The 27,236-nt window shown below is 36.2% G+C and overlaps 1 protein-coding gene across 1 annotated transcript in view; it reads left to right on the top strand.

Moving 5' to 3' along the window:
- Positions 1 to 27,236, top strand: part of LOC149785258 (kinesin-like protein KIF18A) — a 91,720-nt gene that overhangs the window by 51,411 nt on the left and 13,073 nt on the right. Inside the window, exons 15-19 of the mRNA XM_089979105.1 lie at positions 2,088 to 2,204; positions 8,651 to 9,646; positions 17,398 to 17,497; positions 22,671 to 22,810; positions 27,109 to 27,199. Of these exons, the coding sequence (XP_089835231.1) occupies positions 2,088 to 2,204; positions 8,651 to 9,646; positions 17,398 to 17,497; positions 22,671 to 22,810; positions 27,109 to 27,199 (1,444 nt within the window). The remainder of the gene's footprint in view (positions 1 to 2,087; positions 2,205 to 8,650; positions 9,647 to 17,397; positions 17,498 to 22,670; positions 22,811 to 27,108; positions 27,200 to 27,236) is intronic.

Genomic DNA, 27,236 nt, shown 5'->3' with positions numbered 1-27,236 from the left:
ATTTAGTATTGGTTGTATATTTTGTATCGTTTTGATTTAGTCACGAACATAAACTTTCCTGGGACCAGACTGTACATTTTAACATGTTATCTCACCTACATTGAGATAGAGAGAGTGGGATCTTGTTCATTGTAATTGTAGTTGTCATAGTTTCCATTTAAAGGCTGAACAAATGTTAAAGCAAAAGTATATTCTCATTCATTAATTATAAAAGAGGTACAGTCATAAAGCCTGTATGTATGGATGTATATGTTTGTGTGTGCATGCACGCACATCCCAGGGAATACTAGAGCAACTTCTCAAATTCAGACCAAAATGAACCACATTTTATCTTGGTATCAATCTTCTGACAGCAATGGCAGCACCGTAAGAATTTTGTGTTAATGGTTTTTGAAAATCATATCTTTAGTATCATTATCTGTACTAAATGGATATATTGTGTACAGGGTCTGTTATGGAAATGAAATTTTATGGGTCAAATCCTCCAATATTTGGATAAAAGAGTAATAATTGGTAACTACTGGAGGGATTTAACAAAGTTTTACAGTAAGGCTAGAAAATAAGATGTATACTTTTTACACATTCGTTTCATGTCCTGATGTGATTGTTTTTAGAAAATAGCATGAATCCTGCAATCTTGTATTCTGGAAAAGATCCTTGGTATAATATCTCAATACGCTTGAAGTTTATATCCTGTGCCTTAAGTTTGTATCTTATGTGTTAATTTTGTATCCTATGCCTTAAGTGTGTATCTTATGCCTTAAGTTTGTATCCTAGGCCTTAAATTTGTATCCTAGGCCTTAAGTTTGTATCTTATGGCTTAATTTTGTATCCTATGCCTTAAGTTTGTATCTTAATATGCTAGGGTTTTCTCTCTTGCATCCTCAGCATCTACATTAAGATACAGCTTTTTTAAGTCACATCTGCATCTGTTGCTGTCCTGCATTTGACTGAAACTTTGGTTTAGTATTTTTATATGCCAAGAATTTGTACCACAATATAGATTCCTGTGATAATAATACAGACAAGAGATTGTACCATGATATTGATTCCTGTCATAATAACAATCGACAGACAAGAATTTGTACCACAATATGGATTCCTGTGATAATAACACAGTCAACAGACAAGAGACTGTACCATGATATAGATTTCTGTGATAATAACACAGTCAACAGACAGGAGATTGTACCATGATATGGATTTCTGTAATAATAACACAGTCAACAGACAAGAGACTGTACCATGATATGGATTTCTGTGATAATAACACAGTCAACAGACAAGAGATTGTACCATGATATGGATTCCTGTGATAACACAGTCAACAGACAAGAGATTGTACCATGATATGGATTCCTGTCATAATAACAGTCGACAGACAAGAATTTGTACCACAATATGGATTCCTGTCTTCATAACACAGTCAACAGACAAGATTTTGTACCACACTATGGATTCCTGTCATAATAACATAGTCAGCATACAAGAGTTTGTACCATGATATGGTTTCCTGTCATAATAACAATAGACCAGAGTTTGTAACACAATATGGATTCCCTGTCATAATTTGTACCTTATATGGTATTCTGTCATAATAACACAGTCAACAGAGAAGAGTATGTATCCTATATGGTTTCCATATATGGCTTCCTGTTATAATAATATAGTCAATAGACAAGAAATTACATTCTGCTGAACCATCTTTTGCAGGTCCACACAATCTTTGAAAAATGCTTAAAGTTTGGTGGCTATCTTGAAAAGTGCTTAAAAGCTCTTTGTACTTTTTGAAAAGTGCTTCAGTTTCAAAACAAACAAAATGTTAAGTTACTGACATAAATTTCAAGAAAGGAAATAAAAGATCCATGAAAAAAAAGATAGAAATCTGATAATCCTGAAACTTTAATTTAATGTTAGGTCATTTATGTATTCATTAAGATTTCTTTTTGAGCACTTACATGCATGTTGTAAATCAGTTAATGTTGTGTTGACAGGGCCATTGAGGCAGATATAAATTCATTTAATTTTCCTGATATATGTGTGAATCATGTTTTGGTAGTTTCTAAATTTGTCATTTTATTTCACAGATTCGGAAATGTCACTGTGTAGTTTGAATGAAGAATCTTCCAGTTTAGCATCATCTGACAGTAATGCAATGGAGACAGATGCCCAGAGTACTGGCTCCAGTTCTTTGGCCAGTATTGGTAAATGAGATGCATGCTAGTAATCATGTTCACTGTTTAGTATATTTAGTTAGATATGCAAGAAAGAAAAGAAAACAACAGAATGGAATAGGGATGTCCTTGCTTCCTGAAATCACAAAGATTATTTATAGACTATGTGTCTGTCAGAAATATCCAATTTATAGCATCAGAAGAAATAAACAAAATTTCAGTCACATTTGCTCTTAGAACTAATGCACACTGATTGCATTTGGTTCTACTTGACATAGACCAAAACGCTTATGGAATGATCTGTTGTTTATAATCCATCCATCCGTTAGCACAAGTTTGTTATCACTACTCCTCATAAACTACTTGGAGGATTGCCATAAAACTTTACATACATGTTCATTCCATTGACTAAGTGAAATTGCTGATGCTTGAACATTCAGTATTACTACCACAATGGCCATCTTAAAAATCTTTTTATCGCTACTCCTCTTGAATAAATAGTCATATTGACATGTGATTTTTACCAGAAGATTTATGATATCGAGTTGGTTCAAAGTGAAAATGGTGCTAATCTGATGTCAAATATGGGCACTCCAGTGGCCATCTTAAATATATGATCACTACTCCAGAAGAATGGATGGTCATATCATAATGGGGATTTCAATGAAAGACTTCTTATTATGTCTAGTTTGGCCTAAGGGAAATAGTGCCGCTCAGACATGCAATATGACTACCAAGGTGGCCATCTCGAAAATCTTGTTGTCAAGACATCTGAAGAAATGGTCATTTATTCTTCTTGTGCCTTATATTGTTGTTGTTGAGTTTAATTATAGTGGCGTGCGCACAGTTGTGCATGTGCCACTTTTTCTGACTGCACCGCAGCCTGCTAGTTGTTCCTGGGGAAGGGAATGGTGCCACCTCCCCCAGGCTTTTATGGATTCAAGGAACCCTGATAGTTTGGCCTCAATCTGTGGGTCCATAAAGGTCCCTTACAGTTGAATGGTTGGCTGTCATTAGTAGGAAGGAGATCTCGGGAAGGTCCTGCTTGTTTTACTTCACTGGTTTCTTGTTGCATTTGCCTGGTGTTTCTTGCGAATTTTGTTTCGATTTTTTCTTTTCTTCTTCAAAATGTTCTAAAAAGGGTGGGGTGGGGTTCTATGCTGTTTATAGAGGTGCCTTGTATGGTTTTCTGCTATGTATAGTGTTGCCATGACCACAATTGATCATACAGAATCATTCACCAGAAAAACAAACTTGTTCAGTTCCACAACTCTCATAGTGCCATTAGGCATTTCCTGTATACCATGCTCAAATTACTGCCTCAGTATGCAAGAACCCAGTTCATGAACTCAGTTGTACAGCAGTCTAACATGCATAGTGCTGTGATGCACTTTCTATGGATGATGTCCAGTTTATGAGGCACTCTCATGAATCAGTCTAACCTACATAGTACCTCTAGACACTTCAGCATACAAAGCCATCTTGGTACCTCTGTTTCTAAGAGAGGTCTCCTAACTCATCCTCTAGCCTTCGCCACTCAAAGCGAATTTCCAGTTAGTGACACCTTGGAAGTAATGGGATCTTAACTCATAACTTGTTGCAAATGTAGTGAGCCACCATACTCGACATTCTTCAGCAGTTACATCGTAGGTATCACAAGAGACATCAGCTTCACCGTAATTGAAAAATGATGAAAACTTTCAGGTTCTCTTGTTGTTATAAGATCTTATTATGATGAGTGACACTCAGCCTTAAAGACTTGGAATTTAGTTCTGTACAAGTCCCAGGTGTCTACTGATGTTTTTTTGTGCAGATATTTTCCTTTGAATTGTTGTTGGCAGTTCTTTAAGCCCACACATCAGTTTTCCATTTGGATACTCATCAGTTGATTCATAATGTCAAGACCATTGGATCAACTTTGCATCAGATATTTATGGCGATCTTTCTCCCACCCAGAATCACACTGGACATGCATGGGAGTCTGCTTATAGAATAGTCTACTTTGTAAACATAGAGTCCCAGCATACTAGGGCCATGGATGAACTTAATGAACTATGAACTTAAACAGGTTGAATGAGATGCAATGCTTTCTACCACCACCTGTCGTAACTCATTCAGCCCGATCCCGTCTGTAAGCGTGATCCAGTTGCTGCATTCAGTGGCCAATCCCGCCTGTAGTCGTGGTTTGTTTACTGCATTCAGTGGCCAATCCCATCTCTAGTCGTGATGAATGTGTTAGATACAATGTCTTTGATTGGTTACAAATGGGTTTTTTCCAAGAACTAAACTATTAAACCAATCAGAAATGATTTTACTTTCATTTGTGGAAATTTGAAATGTTCAGAAGCCAAGGGTTACTGTTTGAGAGCAGTTTCACTACACAGGTTCTGTTCATGAAAAGTCATAAATGATGGCAAATATAAGAGAAATTAAGGTAAGAGTGAATGCATGTCATGATGTTTTCAAAATTTTTCAAACGGGTAAAAACCCTGAGGCACAAACAGCTAGACACAGCTTAGTGCTTCTGGGGCATTGCAGCAGAGATACTGATAACAGTGCTGGGGATGAATGAGTTAAAGACTGTCAAAGGCCAAGCTTCCATCGCAACCATAATCTTCTAATCTTGTCTTGAATGATCAGATTGACGAACACAACAAGCCACCAGATATCCATTCTTTTCATCCCTCACAATCTCTGCAACAATGGAGGGATTTGCAAGGCATCCAATAAATGGTCGCAGGAATCTTCCTAGAGCACAGGCCTCTGGGAAGCAGTACTACCAAATTTCCAACCGTAAAAAAACCTGCAGTACTTCTGAACTAAATTGAAAGAGGCAAAGGGAGGGTAATAGTTTTTGCCATTGTTTCTACAAGACCCTTGCTATCTCAAATGACATACTTCCATGGACCCAACAAGTGGTATCATGATCGGAGAAACTCCTGCTTTGTCCAGAGTTCCTTCACCTAAGGAGCAGCACTCGTCACTTGGTCATCAGCCTAAGCTCATTCAGTCAGCTCTTTTTTGCAGTGGGTTCTAAATGACATCCATAGGGGAGATTATGCAATCAGTGTAGACTTGCAAAAAGCATGACTTAATTTCCCCACTCACAGGGCTTCCAGAAGTCCTGTGATTTGCCCTAAAAAACAATAGGCTAGTTATATCTTGGAGAAAGACATGATTTCACTTGTTACCTTCCTTTCATTCTCAGTCTTCTTGTCAACATGGACATCTCCAACCTTGTACCCTTTCAATACTTTTGCTCAATGTGGCAGCGGATGTCTTAGTCCTAAGGCACCCTCTTGGGCTCCCATTACAATGATTTTGTGGTACTAGTGGAGGCCAATCCTTTGACCTTTGGACCACAAACTGCACAATATGAGGTTGCATATCCAAGGCCAGGAAAATTCATTCCTTTAGTAAAGGCAAATGCAATTTTCTTGTACCAGTTGTTATTTTTGTGGTAACTAACTAGTAAATTCTGCAATGCAATAGTAGCAAGTAATATATTACTGCTGTTAAAGTGTACTTCAGAGGGGAGGGGAAACTAATTTTAATTATGCAGTCCTTACATGCTTAATATCAATGATTCCCTCTTCCAACCAACTCTGATGTCCTACAGTCTCAGTCCAAGTACAAGGAGGAAGATGTTCTGAATCTTGGCTGTGACTTAGGAATTAGACTGTGATTATGTTCTTTTCCATTCTCAGCGTGCAGTCACTAGTTGGGGTTTACCTCCTTGAACTGGAAGTTAGCATCCCAGAAAAAATATAAGTAATGCAATTGTAGCAGGTAAGTATAATATAAGTAAAATTAGGCCCCCTCCCCTCAAAGAAAAGATGCATAGTCACTGACAAACTTTCCATATCAATGAGTATTCATTATATATTGAGATAGCTTACCCTTAATATGTTAGCTGTGTATTGTACATCTGAATGAATATAGGAATTAGATGAGTGGACTGCATGTTGCATGCTTTTGATGCAAGGCACTTGTGTCATCAAAAAATAATTACTTATGCATGAGCTGTGTTTATAATATTGACTATAACTCTAAGGTTACTCTTAAGCCTGTGATTGTCACTCAGTAAAATCTGGTTTCATTGGGAGGAAGTAGATTTTAAGAACAGCGATGTTTAAAAAGAAAATAGTAATTATTCTCTGGTTTGGCCACTCTGATAGCCTAAGGGGTTAGAGCATCTGCCTGAGATAAAGGAGGTTGTGGGTTTGAACCCCAGCTGAGTAGTAGCAAATGGTATAAACAGCTGCCTCACTTTGCGCTCAGCATTAAGAGGTTAGTGTTAGGACTGGTCGGCCTGATGGCAGGATAATGTGAGCGGGTGGGACATCATGCTTACATTTTCTGTGGCATGTTATGATGCCCATTGCTAAATATCACTATAAACCGCCACACTGCAGACATCATATGACTTTAAATTGTTAGAGTTATGTTAAAGATCAAAACAACAAAACACACACATTCTCGGTTCTTATAAACTAGTTATCGATTACTTCTGCTTATTATCATAGAAAACAATGTTCTTTTTCAGTGTTTATTTTTTATGTTAGTCATGACATGTATGTATGTATGGTGTATATATTGTTTAATGTAAGCACATAGTAGCTTTATAGTGTCGATTAAGTGTATTAAAATTTTTTTTAAAGAATATTATGTACAAACTTATGTCAGAAGAGGGACAGACATTTTTATAGACTATTTTTTTTCTTTCTGCATGATAATTAATGTTTATAGTGGCTTCTGGTGACTACTAAATGGCTTTTGGAGACTGCTGAAGTTTCACTGAGATGAGCTATATAATTATTGACTTTACTCTAGTTTATGTTACAGATGTTCTGATAAAACATACATGGTACCCAGTTACGGCACTTTTAGACACCTGCAGGTGCATCTTAAAATTTCATATGATTTTCATTATTAGAAGTTAAGTGATCTAGTAAATAATTTTTGCTCAATTTTCATAGACTAGAAGAACTGTTGGGATGGCCTGTTGTTTGCTGTCCATCATCCAACATCCATCTGTCTGTAATTGCAAGTTATCATGACTTCTCCCAAACTAACTGGAGGATTGGCATGAAAGTTTACAGATGCATTCAACCCAAGGTCTAGTTAGGTCCTAAATAAAACGGTACTGCACAGGGTTCCAATTTGGCAGCCATGATAGCCATCTTGAAAATCTTGTTGTTACTATGTTTTTTGAGCATATGGTTGTGTCATGGGGGGGGGAGTGGTTCGCAAAAAGTCTTGTGGTCATAAATGAAACAGGTGTTAATCAGATGTTCAGTATGTTCTTGAAAACTGTCCTCCTAAATGGAGAGTCATGTTGACATGGGGTTTTCACCAGAAGACTTTTCATGAAGTCCTAAAAAAAAATTCCACTTGGACATCAAACATGGCCACCACAGCAGCCATCTTGAAAATTTTGTGCTCTTCATCAGAGTGAATGGTAATATCAAGATGAGTTTTTCACTGAAAGACTTTTTATGATGTTGTTCTTAAATGATTATGGTGCCAATCTCATAACCAATATGGCCACCATGGTAGCCATCTTGAAAATCTTCTTAACTTTACAGGAGTACTTCAAACTGCCCATATTTTTCATGCAAAATGCCTGCATTATTCAAGCTACTGTTTATATAGCATTTTCTAAAAATGGCATCCTTTGAATGAAAGCATGTTGCCAATGAAAAGATAATAAGCCTCTTAAAAAGTTTAAACCATCGGCACATAAGTATAAAAATTAATATCAGATTCTTTGGGAAAAACAGGAAAGGCAACCATTATGTTTACTGGAAATTATCTGTTGATTTGAGTATGAAAGGCAACCATTATGTTTACTGGAAATTATCTGTTGCTTTGGGTATGAAAGGTAACCATTATGTTTACTGGAAATTATCTGTTGATTTGAGTATGTCTTGTGGCAGGAGAGATGATAGCCATTGCCATATGAAATTCATAATAAACCCAAAGTTGTCAAGTATAGAGAATAAGCAAAAAGCCTTTGAGCTCCATGATATCTAGTTTGTCCTGAATGCATGTGGTTTCAGTCTGATCTCAAATATGGCTGCCACAATGAACATGTTGAAAATCTTGTCACTAATTCTCCAGATTGGATGGTATTATCAAAAGAGGTTTTCACCTAAATCATTTTAATGTAATGGTGACTAGTTTGTCAGAAATGAAAATGGTGCTAATTTTTTCATTCAGTATAGCTGCCATGGTGGCTGATTTGAAAATATTATCACTCAGGAATATCAGAGATGGTTTCAGCAATCAACATTTAAAAATAAGAAATGGCCTTATCTTGAATTCCTGGAAATTCTTTTTGGACTTGAATATTGGTCCCTAATAGAGGCTTTTGGTTTCTTTTTTCATAAAAATAAAGAAAACTGCCTTTCCTGTGTTCCATGCATGTTTAAATGGAATAATATTTAGTCAAATCTGAATTCATTCTTTTTCAGTCACAGATGTTAGTCCGAAGAGAGTATTGAAACTAACTGAGTTACCAGGACCAATGCGGGTGAATAGCCAAGGGGTTTACCAACAGGTGGCACAAGTGGCATCTAGCAAACTGCATAAAGAACAGAGTGGCATTTCAGACAGTAGTTTAGGAACAGAAAATCAGTCCAAAGGACTTGATTCAAATTTTGCAGGTCACACACCTGCAGCAAAGAAAGCCTTATTTATCGTTCAGCAATCAAAGAGGCAGCAAGGAGTTCAACAAATGCATTCAGGGCAGTTTGTCAACAGTATCTGTTCTGAAAAAGCTCACAATTTCAAAACTCATTCTAGTGTACATGGCACTAAACTAAATGAAACTTTTGATTTGTGTGACTCTGAAGATAGAAAGGACACAACGTTATCTGCAAAAGATTCTGCTAATATTAAAGCAGTAACAGATTTGAAATCTATAACAGACTTTACAAAGAACAATTGTAATGGTTTGCAAAATCTTTGTCATCAGACAAACTCACAAGAATCTCTACAGCAAAGCTGTTTTAGTGCTAATATGCATGTTGATGCAACTTTGTTAAACAATGCAAGTGGACCAGGTTATTCTCTTAACAAGCCAGCTTGTTCTTCTAGTCAAAGTTCATTAAGTCTTGGTCCAAATAATAATCAGTTTCATTTGGAACAAAGACTTGGTTGTTCCCATGCTTGTAGCTTAACAAATACTGACTCTAAGCCCGGCTGTGATACAAGAATTCATTCAGAGCAGAATGTTCCTTCCACAAAAAATATAGATGAACACACATACGTAGTTGGTCAGGCTCCAGTAACCCTAAGTATTCCCATCGGCAGAAGCAGTGGAACCACAGCAAATGCTCCGAGTGTAACAGTCATGAAAGTCTGTCCAAGTACATGCCAGAACAATCAGGACAGTTCTTCTGGAGACAGGAGGTGGATTGGTCACATCATGACCCATGAGGAAAAGGAATTGTGTGCATCAGATACAGGTGGGAATTGTTTTTATTTTACATTGGACTTGATTTTGATTCTTGGTAAAGCCAATAGGAAGTAAATTCAAAACACATTTCATAAAAGCTTAATGATTATGTGTGGAGATTTCAAAGGCTGTACATAATCCTTTTTTATTACGCCTGCTACAACTGCATATAGGTATATTTGCTTTTGTTTGACCATCCATTCTTGGCTAGTTTTGTATTATGATTATGCCAAAACCACTTGACACCTTTTTACTTACCTCCCTTCACAACAGCTAGGTGGGTAAGGTTATCTTGCGGATTATTTGCCATCGATTGAAAATAATCAGTATAGTATAGTGTGACCCAACTATAGCATGCACCATTATAACGACTTAGGATTGTGGCTTGGCTCCAGAAATTCGATATAAATGTATTTTTCTCATACACATTATTTTTCTTTTTTAATAGTACGAAAAGTAATGTATAAAGTTTATTATCATTTTTGGGGAAGAGATCATGTGTGATTTCTATTATAAGGCAATCATGGTGTGACTCCTGCAATTTCATATACATTTAAATATAAATTTTCTTCTTAACACATTAACCCCTGGAGCTTTTTGTCATTTTTGCCTAAAAGTCGAGTAGGAAACACATTTTGAAAGCTATTTCTGAATAGACTCGAAAACACCAAATCCCCGGTCATCTTTCTATAACATACTGCCTAGTGGTGTTAGAAACATCGATTTTTGTTGGCTATTTGATTTGCGCATGAGCAGAAGGTTAAATTAAAAGTTGAATTTTTTTATATTTTTTTTATATTTTTTTTGCTAAAACAGAGCCATTATTTTTGTATGGAGACCACTCTTTATTCCAAATGCCCATCTTATCCTACTTTTTGCAAAGGCTCATCTGTATGTTTGCAATTCATACCGGTTTGCCTTAGATCTGAGACCAAAAAGTCTAAAATCCAGACACAAAATCAGATTCCGACCATGGGCAAATTTTGGGTAAAAAGAAGTTGGGTTCAAAAAGTGAGGTTTTTCTATCTCTGTTTTGTAGTGCAACTAGATATTCCAGATTATTTGGTATCATTTTAGAGCTACATCTGTCTACCTTTCTATACTACCACCCACTTTAGTGTATCTTGCATGACCATGACGCTACAGAGCTCAGCAGTAGGCTACAACCTCCTGCCCCGTAAAGTCGTCGCTAGGGGTTAATGTATTAAAAGTATGAAAAATAACATGTAAAAGTTTATTCAGGAATCACGCTGGTCTTCGCAAATGTCACAAATTGTGATTATTTTCCTTACTAGCAACAAAATATACCATCTGGCGAGATTTGTTTCCCCAGCATTGTTGGCTGTTTAAACTTGTATATACAACCTTGGGTTCAAGTGAAGAAATTCAGAGGTACCATGAAAGGAAGCAGCAAACCTGATGTAAAATGCACTGTAATTTTTATATTGTTAGATAAACAAAATTCATTGTTCATATTGACTAACATCTTAACAATGCTTTGTTAAATCATAATTTGGTTATTTTGACATATGACCTGAGTACTTTATGCAGAGATCTCCACATTTTTTATTTATTTAACATTTCGGATAGCAGAGATCAACCAGATGAGGCACTGTCTCATGCGTCTTTGGACAAAATAGTGTCAGATTATTGGCTGCTCGCTTGTAATTAATATACCATATATACTCATGTACAAGCCCGTTTGCATATAAGCCGACCCTCCCCCACTGATTAGGTATAAACACTAAAAGTGTTTGACCCATGCGTAAGCCCACCCACAACTCTGAGACATAACCAGATGCACGTGGTAAGTTCTAAAGGCAAACTTATACTAACAAAAATTACACATATACTTCTCTTGGGTTGGCATGTATGATTATTAACAAGAAATGGTATGAACTTGTTTCAAAAGCCAGTTATTTAATTTTCTGTTTTTCTTATTGTTTTTCTATAAACTGCCACACAGCAGACATTGTAGCAATATGATTGAAAAATTGTTAAAGCTACGTTAAAAATCCTAATCACACACACACACTCACTTATTGTTTCTGCTTAATACATAGTTGTGTATAACTTGATCAAATGATGATAAGAATTGAGCATTTGCTGGTTGCTGTAACACTACCTCACCCTTTTGACTCAGTTATTGTTTATTTATGCGTTATTGCATTAGACATTTTGTATCAGTGCACCAGTAATTACGTCTTAATTTTGCCTTGAAATTGTAAATACCTAACTCATTAAAATGTGATCCCAGTATGACAAAACAATGAACAACAATATGGTTTGATTCATTGCTTGCAACTAGGCTACTGAGCGTATTTACGTAATGGTGCCACCACATGTACATTTTAGCTTTGAACATGCGCTGAATGAAGTACATTCTACTGAATGAATTACATCCCTTGGAGTCGAATCATGGGCACCACTGCACTAAACTTTAATGATATCTCCAAAATACAATAATGAAATTTCAGAAATAATGCTTCGAAAATTATGCTGATACCGTAAAAACTGAGTTGTATTTTGTTTTGATGTAAGTGACCTTACACCATGCCTGTCAAATCTCATGACTGGAGAAAAAAAACCTCCCAATTGTTGGGGTTGTTCTATGACTATCTCCCAATGTCATAGTAACTCCCGATTTTTTGCAGAGAACTCCCGATTATTATGTTATGTCTTCGATTTTCATTTCACCTGTACAAAAAAAAATCTTCATAAATGGTTATATCGTGCACAATCCATCAAAGCCATGTTCTCTTGTGTTACCTGTGCATATTGTTGTGACGAAATAATTACTTGACTAGAAAGAATTCACTTCTTTACTAAAGAGAATGTTAGTTCAAACATTATTGACGTAAATTTATGATTTTTTTAAACCTCTACAACAATACAAAAATCAGAAAATAAAACAATACAAAAAATAAACCACAACAATGAAGTTGTGGGCAATTAATTTCACTTCCAAGAATGAATGCTGTAGCTCCATTCCCACGAAAGAAATTTACACGATTGAACACCTGGCATTCTTTATACCTTATATACGAACGTTAATTACAATCATTATATCACAAGAAGGAATGAAAATACATACCATGCAGCATATGTGTCCTCAAAACAACAATTCAGAATACATGTGTTTTATAGTAAACAATACTAAATGCCTTACAAGTTGACAATAAAGAAATAAGGTTGGATATACAACAAGATGGAAAATAGTTACCACATGCACAGTACCATGAGGCTGCCTATTTAGACACCTTTAGTTCAACAAAATTGGCATCCTTAATTTACCGATCATTTGCCGGTGCTTGCATAACACACAGTAATGTAGAACATGGTTTCTTTTAATTATGACCGAGGGCCATTTGTTTCCACAAAATAGTTACATTGATAAGGACTAATATTTAATTAGTCTCACTGGCTTTCTTGGTTGTTTTTTTTTTAAGACTAACCTTAAGCTGTTGTGCAGTTTGGCCACAGCTGACCAGAATATGAAAATAGGGCACATCCTGGGGGAAAATAAAGCATATCACAGGGAGAAACAGCACATCCTTTGAGAATTTCGCGTTTGGTGGACCCAGAAGATTGGTCAATATTTAGTTAAAACACGGCTTCAAAAATGCCACAAAAAACTCCCTATTTTAGGTCCCAACCTCCCTATTTTTTTATTCAGTCTCCCTACTTTGCTTTTGAAAAGTTCACAGGTATGCCTTACACCCTGTTTTACAAAACTTTTGTAATTGTGCTAATATGGAATGAAAGGCAATTACACATCAATGTACTGGTATAGCTGCCAGTCAAAATTCCCTCTTAACACAAGCCAGTTTCAGGGTTTTAATGATTAACTGGCCAGTATTGCTGTCGGGAAACAAAAGATAAATCTGCCAATTATCTATAAAGGAGACGCCAAAACATCAAGCTTTCCATTGTGTGGAAAGTTATGATGTTCAGCCAAAACACAAAACTAAAATAGATCGATGACAATCTTAGCTATAACTATAATCAGAATTTTACCTTTATTATTACCACTCTTCGTGAACATGTGACTGTTATGCTGGTTATGTGCCTTGTACAATTAAATATGTGTACCTTTTCAAAAATATTACCTCAATTTGTAGGATCGATTACATCATTGAAAAAGAGTAACTCATGAGTGTATGATTCAACATAAATGAAACAGCTATTAAGGACTCGCTGAAATGTTATCTGGAAGAATGCAATTTAGTCGAAACAATGAATAAAGCAAAATCTGCATCTAATACATTTGGGAATAAATAAGGATTTAAGTGACACTATGCACGATTTGCACTGCATAAGTACTGTACATTATAGTTCAACCTGGTCTCTGGGGTAAACTCAACCAGCCCTTGAATTATGAAGTCTGTATTTACCTTTATTTAATTCCGTGTTTCTAGAAATCAGAAAATATGTACATGCAAAATAATAACAAAATCAATCATGGTACTTTATAACAGTTAATTAATTGTTGGGACACTGAAAATGATTTTTTCATTTGATAAGTCTTAGGACATGGAATAAATTATTTTTTCATATCCCAAGATTTAAAGCCATTACAGTAGTCAACATAAAGACTTAAAACTGTCAAGTTTAGACACTGGCCTATGGATAAGACAACCCCCCTTCTTCCAGGCCTTTATTCTTTCCTAAATTATTTGGCTTATATGCAAGTATATATGGTATTTATTTTACTTACCTCTGTATGTTTAAGGGAAGTAAAATTCCTCTTCTTTTCACTCATATAATTAAATCCTTCAGAACACTCTAATTTTTTTTGTAGTAATCCCTCTTAGAACAGAACACCTGTGTACTCACCGCCTGTTAGCCTTTTTTTTTGAAATTTCTGATGCATGTGTGAAAGGCAGCATCACTCTGCTACCAGAAATGCCAACATACACCACCACCAAGATTTACTTGTAGGTCTATTTATGCTAGCTAGAATGGACCACCTTTTTAAAGGGCAGTAAAAGTAACTGCTGTGATTGACCAAACAACAACTAATTCCTTTTGCTTTTAAAATGTAACCAGAAAAATTAGTTTTGCTGAAACTGATCACCTTTAAAGTACTGATGATTCTGAATAAACACTCAGCAAATTAATAAAGCAACAAAGAAAAGCAAATGAAAAATATATATTAGTCTCAATCAATGTTCTATAATTATTTGATGTTGCCACCGCAATAAGAAACACATCTGTTTGGTCCTCCAAAGCTGTCCTTTAGTGGTAACTTCAATAACACATGCACCCTTCACCAAAGAAAGCTGATAAAAACAAATAACTTTCATCAAAGGAAGCCAGCACCAAATTTGAATAAAAACAATAGAACCTGATAAATTGTTGCATTTTCCAGTGATTGGAATCTTTTTATTGTACCATTAAGTTTCATTTTTGCAGGAAACAAATTTACGCTTACAGTCACTACCAAAGGCGGCATAAAAACACAATTTAAATTTCCGATCTTTTGAAACTTTAGGCATCTGGTCATCAAGTTAATTGAAGATGGGGTATCTTTCAAAGATGTTTGTTAAACTTTTTATTTTGTTCAAGTTTTCATTTCTCTTTAAATAACCTCTCATCCTCTGGGTAGCCTCAGCAAGATGATAACTGTCTCCAGCTAACAAACTCTAGGTCAGTTTAAATGCATGTGCATGTAGCTTGTAAACAACTGGAGCCATATGCTACTTGCAACAATTGTAGTCGATTGTTAAGTGATATATTGTCAGATATAGATCAAAACAAGGACTACCATTTTTATATGTGTTATTAGTGTTTTCTAACAGGATGTGAGTCATATATGAAGTTTTTTTTTACATATGATCTGTACTCTAATTCATGGATTTATTATATACAAATACAATACTTAATGGGTTATGGATTGTACTACACAAATGTAAGTTGTCAATATACAGGTGTTTTTCAGACTTGTTTGTCTTCATTATCAAAAGCACGTATTTTTGCACCCACTTTTATTACACTCCCACTCACCATATTTTAGGTAAATGCATCATTTTCATCAGCTGACTTGGTTGGTTATAACCTAGTTGGGTTCTGTGGACCCCAACTACCAAATTATAGCAGGGGTGACACTGTATTGAGTGTAACGGTATTTACTACATGTTGCAATCATTGTTTTGTGATTTGTTGATATTTATGCAAGTCTCTTCTAATTGTCACAAACATGGACAAAGTCAGGTACAAAACTTATCCACAACCCTCAACTTCATGCACGGACAAAAGTAAGGACACAGTATAAATTAAATATACATAACAATTTACAATTATGTATAATCTGCACACACACATAAACACACATACAAACACACATAAACACACACACACATTCATAATGAAATAATGACGTATCTGATACAGCAAAATATCTCAAGTATCAATGACTTCTTTCGAGAGATGTTAATAGTACTATGGAAATATTCTAAAACGTCTCCCTTCCTTACAAAATGTCTGGATGACCAAATCTGTTGAAATGTTCTAAAATATCTTCCTTCCTTGCAAAATGTCTGGATGACCAAATCTGTGGAAATATTATAAAATATCTTCCTTCCTGGCAAAATGTTGGGATGACCACACGTGGAAATATTCTAAAATGTCTTCCTTACAAACAAAATGTCTGGATGACCACATCTGTGGACTTTTCTTATAATTTGTATTGTTGCAGATTCAGCAGTTTACATTTTATTTTGCTTGTACTCATTTTTCTCTATGCTTTCTCTTGAAGAAAATAAAAATGTCAAATTCTGAAACATGGTTCATTGGTAAACCTTCAGCTGGATGTATAGATCATGTATCATGTGACACTAGTTTCAGAATTTACTACGTGTTCCCTGATGTTCAAAAAAGCAAAATTTCATTGTGCAACAGAATCTTAGCTTTTGAGATGGAGGATTTTTGCATGATTTTATGTTCATTATGTTGATTAAATTCATCTGGTCACCCTGAAATGTGCAGCTTGAAAATAAATTTATCTGTATATAACATTTAATGAACTTTTGGGCCAGTCAAATATAGTTCATGCCAAATACACAATTGAAAAATGTCAGTTTCTGGAAAAGATAATGTGCTCTCTCTCTCTCTCTCTCTCATATCTGTTAAGTCTATGCAGATTTTAGCAGTAAATCTTACTCATTTTCCTTAAATAAACTGTTTGTAGTAGAGTGATAGTAATATTGAAAACAATTAAAAACAGCACGGTCAAACGCATGATATGTATACATGGGCTAAATACAACCAAATCCACTGGCTGTACATATGCATGATGTAACTGGAGACAGTTTGAATGGGAAACATGAGCTAGTCAAGAAGTTACGGTGTTTCTTTCAAAAGCTTTGAAATTGCAGTCAGCCAAATGGCAAGGTTGACCAACAGGGTCTACTAATATGAAGCTTCAGAAGTCATGGGAAATGAAAACAATGCAATGTCCTACATTTAAAGTACTAGCAACAGACTGTTCAGGCCTTTACTCTCACAGATGTAATTAGACAGTTGCACTTGAAATGTCAGGGTCTAGCCTAGAACTGACATTTTCTTTTGGAAATATTCTGTCATTTTCAAAAAGGGTAGAATTCTCTAAATGTAGGAGAGATTTAAAAAAATAAAGGTATGGCTAAGAAATATGCATCATTTTTTTATTTGGTTGATTTTGCAGCACATTTTTTAGAATTCAGCTTGAATCCTGACCAGTGTGTAAAATTTAATATGAACAGTGTTTATTTTTAACTCCAGGGTTAAGTTATGCTGATGCAGTTAAGACACTACCCCATCAGAGGAAGCCCTTACATCAGATGAATGGTCATGAACCTTCTACAAAAACATATGGAAATGGGTAAGTTACATAAGTATTTTAGTTTCACAATTTGAATTCTTACAATAGTTGATTAGCTAATTTATTAGTCAGGTATGAAAATACCTTATGCAGTGAGTGATAGGATTTGGATAATTTACAAAAATTAAAAGTACCAGGCAACTACATTCAATTTGGAATGTTGACTGTTTTCACTTACCATGGATCTGGTTTGTGTGAACAGGAATAAACAAATTGGCAACCAACAGATAAAACAGTTTGCCTTAAGTAAAAATATAAATAAACAGATGAACAAGGACAAAAATAGACATAAGCAGCTTTCAAGCCATTGCAAGTCAAGTCCATTTGCAAACGATATAGAGCCTGATCTACCCTTGCATAATGCACCGGCAGAGCAGGATTTGTGTTGTTTTTTTCTACTGATTATTCTTAGCAAACTTGATGGATCCAGATCTGCTAAGAGCATTATGCAATTTCAGATCTGGGTCAGTGCAGTTTGCATTGAATTCAAGTATTTAAAGTAGGTTGTCAAGATCAACATACTGTGCTTGAATTTACTTACATCTTTATGTTTGTAGAATGTACGACCTCTGTGACTTATGATAAAGGCACAAAAGAAGGATTGAACTAGTATTGAAGAGAATGGTATCTTTGTTTAGTAATTTGGATCATATTTGGATAAATTTATTCTTTGAAACGGAAGTATTGCTAATTGGAACAGGTTTGAATTACATTCTCAAAAGTAACATTTTAATATCAATAATACCATACCTGTTGCTACTGCATAGCTGGTACTTTTCCTGGCGGAAAATAACCCAACTGTATGATGTGAATTTCATCTTCCCACTGTTGTAAACTAGAAGATTCCAGAAGAATGGGTTGTTCCTGGGACACCCAACAGACATGATGCCCATGCATACTGTCCTTCATTCTTCCTTCCACTGATAACTCAAGGATTCTTACAGCAAAATGTTCAGTCATTTGTAACCATAGCCTCACATTCCAACCTCTGTTAGCAGCCTCATTAGGCCTGCTGAGAGAGGATTCTGTCACCATTGGTTTTTTATTTTTTATTGGAAGCTGTGGGTAAAACTTCAAGACATGTGTTGTCCTTGTCCATAGCTTTGTCAATGGAGCTTCTCCACATTCACTGGTATGTTGCTGTGGACACTTCCAAGGTCTTCCTAGAGCACAGTAAGAACCTTTTGCAGGTTACTCCCCAGGAGGAAGAGACTCTCTTTGGAGGGCTCACCCCCGCTATGGTAACCAGGATTTTGAGAGACCAGCAACACCAGTGTCTTGCATTTTCTCCTGACTCTTTAGAACTTTAGTAAGAAAGTGAAATCATCCTGACCACACTCAGAGACCATCAGTTAAATTCTTTAAAGCTATGCAGATACAATCACAGCAAGTCCTAAATAGGTATGCCACAATGCCTGGGGAGGAAATTTGCAGGCCCTTGCTCCTCTCCAATAGACAAGATATGACACTCCTAGGGAATTACTCCTTCTTCTGTTGTGTGTGCCTCTTCCAACGGTTCCCATTGGCACCAGACTAAACCTCTCCAGAGGTTTTGTTTTTAATAATGGTCAATGGCTGGGTCCTTTCAGTTATCAAAGATGGATCTCTCTTCTATACTAAGTTTACCATATTCTTCCACCAATTAAATATTGTGCACTTAAAAGAAGTTTGCTCCCTTCTTCAGAAGGTTGCAATGGAGAAGGTGTTAAGTGATGAATCTCCGGCCTTCTACTCCTGATTTTCCTTGTGCCAAAGAAGGGGGGGGGTCCTATCTAATTATCAAACTTTTCTCCCCAAACAGATTTTTGCTGAAGGAACCACCCACGACAGAGACCACAGCCTGGCAATTGGCTTCATAGATCTTCAGGATTTGTACCTTAGTTTCCCTCTCTTTCCTACTCACATGATGTACCTCGGGTTTTGCTTGGATGAGGAGATCTTCCAATTTCAAGCTCTGCAGTTCAGCGTAGCCTCCACACCCAGTGTCCATGGAGTAATTGGAGCCTATTTAAGGTCACTAAGTGTCCCAATCCTCCAGTATTTTGATGATTGGTTGATCCACAATAGCTAGCTAGAGCCCGCCAGTCTGGATCTGTCTCACTGTTGGTCCATAGTGACCAGGCTGGGCCTTCTTCCAAACCTAGAGAAACCAGAACTCACTCCATCTCAAGATTTTGTCTTTGTGATGATGAATTTCCTCACAAACAGGATTAGTTTATGTCCCTCAGGACAGAGTAGACAAGGACTGGTCCCAGTTGGAGATACTGAGAATAAAGACCACATTGTCAGTTCGTCTTTTTCTCTCTCTGCTGAGGACCTTGAATTCCTCAGTGGACCTATGGCAGACTGCACTTGCTTCGTCTCCACTTTCTCCTCTTGGTGGTGTGGAAACTGAACAGGGACTTGTTCTGATTTCTCTGTTTCAGGATTTCCACCATCTAATTTAGGAAATTTAAACCTCCTTTCCCCTTACACCCCACTCCTGCCTGTCTGCAGATGCATCAGATTCTGGATGGGTGCTTGTTTGGGGACAGAAGGACTGACTATTCAGGGCTTATGGTCCTAGAAAGAATCTACCCTTGCCATCATTAATTTAGAAATGAGGGCCATATTCTTAGCCCTTCACTGCATGGTGGTTTTCTCTGACAAACTTTGGATGGTTATGTACCTCAGGAGACAAGGAGGCACATGTGCACTTATTTCTGTGTGTGGAGGTTTGGAACCTACTTAACTAGGTGTTTTGATAAGGAATTACCCTTTGAGTTCACCACATTCACATTCCCAACAAAATGAGTATTTTGGTGAACAGTCTGTCAAGAGGAAAGATAGTCCTCACAGAATGGTTGCTCCACCAGTCCAAAGCAAACTTCCTGTTTCAACTTGGGGACACATTTGGTGGATTTGTTTGCCATAAAGCTAAACAACAAGCTTCCCTTTTATATTTTCAAAGTCACCAACCAGAGGACCTGTGCAATGGGCACTGTCAGCCTGAAGTGGGATCATCTGTTTGCTTATGCCTTCCCACCTTTTAGGATGATCCCACGGGTTCTATACAAAGACAGACACTTCACTGCTCAGTTAATTTTGATTGCCCATCTGTGGCCCCAGCAATCGTGGTTCAGTGATCTTGATCTGCTAGTGGACCATTCCAGGACCCTACCTCAGAGGAGAGACCTCCTTTTATAGCATAAGGGTTCACTCATACACAACCATCCCCAGATTCTGCACCTTCACATGCTTTATCAAGTGTTCTCTATACAAAGAAAAGTATTCAGTCAAAGTTGCATCATTCAATTCAACAGAAGATCCACATTTAAGGCCTATGATACTAAATGGAGAATCATTTATGCTTGGTGTACTAGAAAATGTGTGAATCCTAGCTGTCTGTCTCTGAGCAAAGTGGCTGATATTCTTCTCTTACTTTTCAAGCAGAAACAATGCTTGGTTTCTACTATTAAGGGCTATCAAGATGCCCTTTCCAACACTCAGATCTTTGAAGTCCCAGCCATTGGGACAGATTCTGCCTCAGCAGACCTGATCAGGTATTTGAGCTGCAAAGACTAGTGTCTTTAAGTCTGGAATCTTTCTTGTGTCTGGTGGTCTCTTTTTAAGCCCCTCTATGAACTTTTGTGTGAAACGTCCTTTGAGAACTTTACCCATGAGATGGTTTTCTTGATAGCTTTAGCATCTGTGAGATGAAGGAGTGAGGTTCATGCCCTATCCTAAATCAGGTTCAATGGGAATTGTGAGTTGGTTTATCTCCTTTTCCAACCAAGATTGTTTTTAAAGCAAAAAGCCAACTTCTATCAGTTCCTCCATTCCTGACTGAGATTCCCTGTCCCAGCCATATCTGTGGTGGGAATGATCAGATAGAAGGTGTCCAGTTAGGGCTTTAATTTTTTTATTTAGAAGCCTCTAACTGTCAAGGAAGGGTAGGAAGTGTCTTTCCCTACGTATTCAAGATTCAGCTGATATTCTAGCTTCCATCATTTCTTGGTGGATTGCATTAGCTATCAAGAAAGCTTACCAATCCCTTAACAATAGAGACCTGTCTTTTGTGAAAATTACGGGACATGAGGTTTGAGCCACTGCTGCCTCATGGGTCTGTCTGACTCATTTGTATGTGGAGGATGGGATGAAAGTCACATTTTGGCACACTCATACTACTGTCTCCATTACCTTTGCTTGTTAGCTCACCAGAGCAAAGGAATTTTCTCCATGGGCCCAATTGTCATAGCTCAGAAAGAAGCAAATGCAGAATCCACATTGTCTCATTTGCAGTGAGGGTGAGTGTTGTGTTTGTTTTTATTTAGCCATTTGTGGAATCATCAACCTTCCATCAATCTGATACTGCCCCAATAGCCTAGTGCTTAGAGCATCCCCCTTGGATGCAGGAGGTCACAGGTTTGAACCCCAGCCAAGTCATACCAAAGACTTATAAAATGGTACTAACAGCTGCCTTGCTAGTCACTCAGCATTAAGAAGTTAGTGTTAGGTCTGGTCAGCCTGGTGTCAGGATAATGGAACTGGATGGGACATTATGCTACATGTCTACTGCATGATGCCCCAGTGCAAGACATCACTCAAAACTGCCACACTGCAGACATCGTAGTGATATGACTGAAAGCTACATTAAAACTCCAAATCACTCACACACTACATCAATATGACAAATTCAGCTATGCAGTAGCAAAATGTATTGTATTGCTGATATTAAAATGTAGTTTAGGAGGGGCTAAAACTAATTACAATAATGTTATATTTACTAGATCCTGTTGCGAGATTCCCACCTCCCACACAACACTGATGTTCCATTAAGTTAGGATGTGCCCATAGAAAAGGATTGAAGGGCAGTACATATGGGTAACTTGTTTGTAGTGTGTCCCAGGGGTGATTCAGTGTTCTGGAATCTTCTGATTCACCCTAATGGAGGATGAATTTTCATCCTATGGTTGGCATATTTTCTGCCAAGAAAAGTACCAGATATGCATTAGGAGGAGGAAAGTGTTACATCATTGAAATTAGTTCCTGCCTGCCCCCCCCCCCAAAACGTACATTTTTATGGTAAATTTGGTTATAGAAGAGTTATTTGATTAAATAATTTCAATAATTAAGTAATTAGATAATTTGATGGATTGTATTGCTCAAAATATTGTACTTTTACCACTCACAGTGACCAATTTGAAATTAATGCAAAAGATCCAGACCAGACAAAGACAGAGGCTGAAACATTTGAAATGAAGTTCTCGCAGGCAGCCAAAGAGAATGCTAAAATCTTAAAGCAGTATGGATTACCCTCTTTAGTGGAGGAAGGTAAGAGACAGAACAGAACTTGCACACTGTACATCACCAAATGTTCATAAGCATGGAAGTTTGGTTAAATATAGCAAGACCAGTGAACTTGTAGGAATGACCATCACTTTAGGGCTTGTGATTGCAAGATAGCTCTCAACAATTTTGTTTGATTGAAAAGTCATCTTTATCCTGATTTCTGTTAGGACTCAAAACTGAAAGGTGTTAAACTATTCTGCTGAAATTTTCAGGAGTCAGAATTTGAAGATTAAGAGTTAAAGTCTTAAACCCAAGAGCCAGGAGAACAACATGGAGAAAGAAAACACACTTTTAAAATTTATTTACATTTTTTTGTCTTTAATACACAAAAAACACCTTTAGGACATAAAATGTCAATAGAAGACCAAAAGGAAATTTATACATTCCATTTACATAGAAAATCAACATAGAAAATTCTTTGGCATTAGTGATGATGGGTTAGCACAAATTTTGCTTCATACAGCTTTGAATTTTTATTGTGTAATTTTTAAGGAGTGTTTCTTTTTGTTACCTACTTCCATGTTCATTTTCACGGTATAAGTCAGTATCATACTGTCATTTCCCTGAGAAATAAGATTTAAAAAACTCCGTTTAACCATTATTTGACAGCTAAATTTGATGTAATACAATACTGAACAATCAACAACAGAGCATTGTTCATAGTGTAATAATAATGTCAGCATTGATCGAATAAAAAAAATTCACATGTACCAGAAGTAAGACCAATTAACAGAGAATCAAGTGAAATCATTAAATATAAAAGTTTTGTTGAGAATAGCATAACCTCATCAAAACACTTGGTACTTACCGCATTCAGTTTCATCTGCCATTTTTAATTACTAGTTATCATGGCTGATTGGCCATCTTATTTTATAAAGAGGTGTTGAGTTCCAACTATTTCAACTGAAACAATCTGTTTATCTTCTCAACACAAGAAAGTTGACATCTTTGTAATTTGCCAGACAATCCCACATGACTTACAACTATAAATGAGAACAATACTAATTGGTTAGCAGGTCATGAGGGTGTGTACATATGATCATTTAAACAGCAAGAATGCTAGAGGTTATTGTAGGGTACTGATTATAGTATTTGACACTTAAGACATAATTTCTGAGAGTCAAACTGATGCATGCAGCAGAATGCACATGCATCAGTTTTTCAGGTTAAATATGAAAATCATGCATCAAAACTTGGGAGGATAAGTCAAAGGTAAACCCATTACTTTATTTCCCATTGTTTTATCTGCATAGGTGTTAAGAATGCATGAATTCATTTGTATTTGCAATGTAGTGATTCAAGTAAAAGGATAATACATTTGTACTATCTTCGTTTGAGATTAAATTTTGGCCGATGATGCACATAAACAACTGCCCATTTTCTTCTAGTTTTTTGTGTGGTTGCCCCGATTTTCATAGTGAGTGATTTTGTGGAAATTGTTCTGCATATGGTCCACTTTGCCCAACATTAAAGCAATATCTTGGACACAATCATCACTGCCATATATATGAAATATCTCCAGCTGTACTCAGCACTGGGGAAGCTCTAACCACTTAGGCCACTGGAGCAGTGCTAAGGATAGGCAGCTCAAATGCTGAAAAGGTCATAAGAAAAGATAATTCCTTAAAGAAGATCATGGAGCATGGAATATATCTTAGAACTTAAGGGTCAAAGGCCAGGGTCATGGTGGCAAATTGTTGCAATTGACCAGATCTCATGTTTACATGATTAGGTTGTCATCAGATTTTGCAATGACATTCAGTTTCATGCAAAGGCATATATATGGGTGTCAGAGGTCAAAGGTCAAGGTCAGAAGGTAGGTAGAATATTTGTATTCCTTGCCTTGAATTTGTTTGGATATATAGTGCTCTTCTTATCCATCACATCTTTGTCAAGTTTTGCATTTAGGTCAGAGTCGCAGACATTGCTGGTCAATGAGTCATGCATCATATATAGCTGCATCTTGGTGTATACAACACTTTCATACCAAAAATGGGTCACTTAGACACAAAATTCACTTTCATTGACCTTTGTTTAGCTTTGTGTTTTGGTCAGTTCCTTGTTCATTGTTAGTCCCAGAGTTATTCAACTTTGTATATAGATTCATCTAGGTGAATACACCACTTTGATACTAAAAGTCACTGTGACCTAAATTTCATGCTTGATTGACTTTGATAAAGTTTTGTGTTTAGGTCAGTTTCTCAGGCATTGCTAGTCCCAGAGTCATGCAACTTGTTATGTAGATTGTTTTTTATGAGGCCAGCACCATCTTACCAAAAGTCAGTCACTGAGCTAAATTTCACACTGTAATGAATTTTTTCTTCACTTTTTGTGTTTAGGTTTGTTTCTCAGGCAGTATTAGCCACAGGGTGGCAGGTCATATGGACACATTTCATATTAGCTTTTATAGTAACTTTTAGGAAGTGGTTATATCTTGTGTCCATAGGCAGATTTTTATTCTCAGATTTCACACTAATGTCTACCAGAGTAACTGGAATATCATACTTGAATGGAATAGTATAATTATATAGTATTGTCACGGTCACAGTCAAACAGAGTGGGTAATAAATTATCATGGCTACAGCACTGACAATAAATTTATTAATTTTTCATGACTAAATGTTTCACAATTCCATAAAGTATGATTCATATTTTTATCATAAATTACTATATTAATTGAAGTATAATTCATATTTTTACTGTAAATTCATATATTAATTGAAGTATAATTCATATTTTTACCATAAATTTCTATATTATTCTTTGAAGTGATTCATAATCTGGATTCCATAGAATTGCACAAAAGAGCTGCAAACAGTGTCCAGATAAATGGGGCTTCACAGTATATTTATTTGTAAATGATAATTTGGTTTTTTAATTAAGTCGTAAAGCTTAATCTCTCTTATGGATTCTGGAGTCCATAAAAATTTTAAAATGTAAGCATCACATATGTTTTTAATCTAAATAAAATCATTTGACAGAACAAAACATGAGTGTTTCAATGGCAGGGTCAAGCCATGAGATTGAAATCCCTTTCCAAATGTTCTGTCGAGAGCTTTTACATTATCAATCATCAGCTTGCTTCTACAAAGTTGAGGCAAGCTTTGTACTACCCAAAGGTTCAATTTGTGCATTTGGCTCATTACCAAATATATTGTAGCACCCTGTATTTATACTGTAACAATTGTACATAGATTAATGAAACTTAGTGAGGGAATGAAACTTGTTGAGTACTACATTCTCATCACCAAAGTAGGTCACATGATCTATATTTCATGCTTCAGTGAGTTCAGTTATGTTTGGTGTGTGAAGTTTATTTCTCAAGCTCAATTCATGCTAGAATCATCAAACTATATGATTTTATGCATTTCCATTATTTTCACACCCGTAACACTAATGACTGTCACTGTGACTTACATTTTACTAGTTTAGGTAAAGTTTTTTACATTTAGCTCATACTGAAACAAGTTTTACACCCTGTAGATATATACATGCTGTTATATCTAGATTCATGATAGTGAAGGAATTCATCTTTATGTAGTACATGTCCATGCTCATCATCTACATAAGTTTTGTCAATTTCGGGTTACTGCAACATTATTATAATAAGGCATTGAATAGCTAATATAGCTTGCTACTTTAGTTGACCCAAAATTTTGATTCCATTTTGCAGTAAGAGATATTGCTTTTGCCCAGTTTTACAGGAATAAATATTGTTCCATTAAAACATAATTCAGTAAGAGATATTACTTTGCCCTGTTTTACAGGAATAGATATTGTTCCATTAAAACATAATTCAGTAAGAGATATTGCTTTTGCCCTGTTTTACAGGAATAAATATTGTTCCATTAAAACATAATTCAGTAAGAGATATTGCTTTTGCCCTGTTTTACAGGAATAAATATTGTTCCATTAAAACATAATTCAGATCCAGAGAAAGCACTTTCAGTGTGTAGTAATCATCCATGGATGTATTTGATAATTTTGTATCGTTTTAATATAAACTCTTTGGTATATAGTTTTAACAAAGTGTCTTTCTATATTATATTTAAATGGAACAGCCCTTAAAATATATGAGCCATATGATTGGACAGTTAGTCTCAGTGAAATGTCTTGGAGAATAATAAAAAATGACACATACTATCATTGCAGATACTGAGTTGACCATATTAGTGTAAATTCTTAGTTCAGTGCAAAAAGTAAAACCTTAAAGCTTGAATATTGCACTTGTTTTATTATGGGAATGTTTGATTTTCGCATTCTGTTTCCAACAATTTCAGTGAAGTCTATGCCTAATCGTGTGAAATGCCCCCCACCGAGCTATATGCAGTCCACTAAAGCAGTCAGACAAAAACAGATGAGTTCTGGGAGGTAAAATTGAATCTATTTTTTAATGATTGAGACCTGC

This window comes from Sinohyriopsis cumingii, chromosome 13 (assembly GCF_028554795.1).
Source record: "Sinohyriopsis cumingii isolate HCF-2022 chromosome 13, ASM2855479v2, whole genome shotgun sequence".
NCBI classification, from domain to species: Eukaryota; Metazoa; Mollusca; class Bivalvia; order Unionida; family Unionidae; genus Sinohyriopsis; species Sinohyriopsis cumingii.
This window is presented reverse-complemented; position numbering and strand designations above follow the sequence as displayed.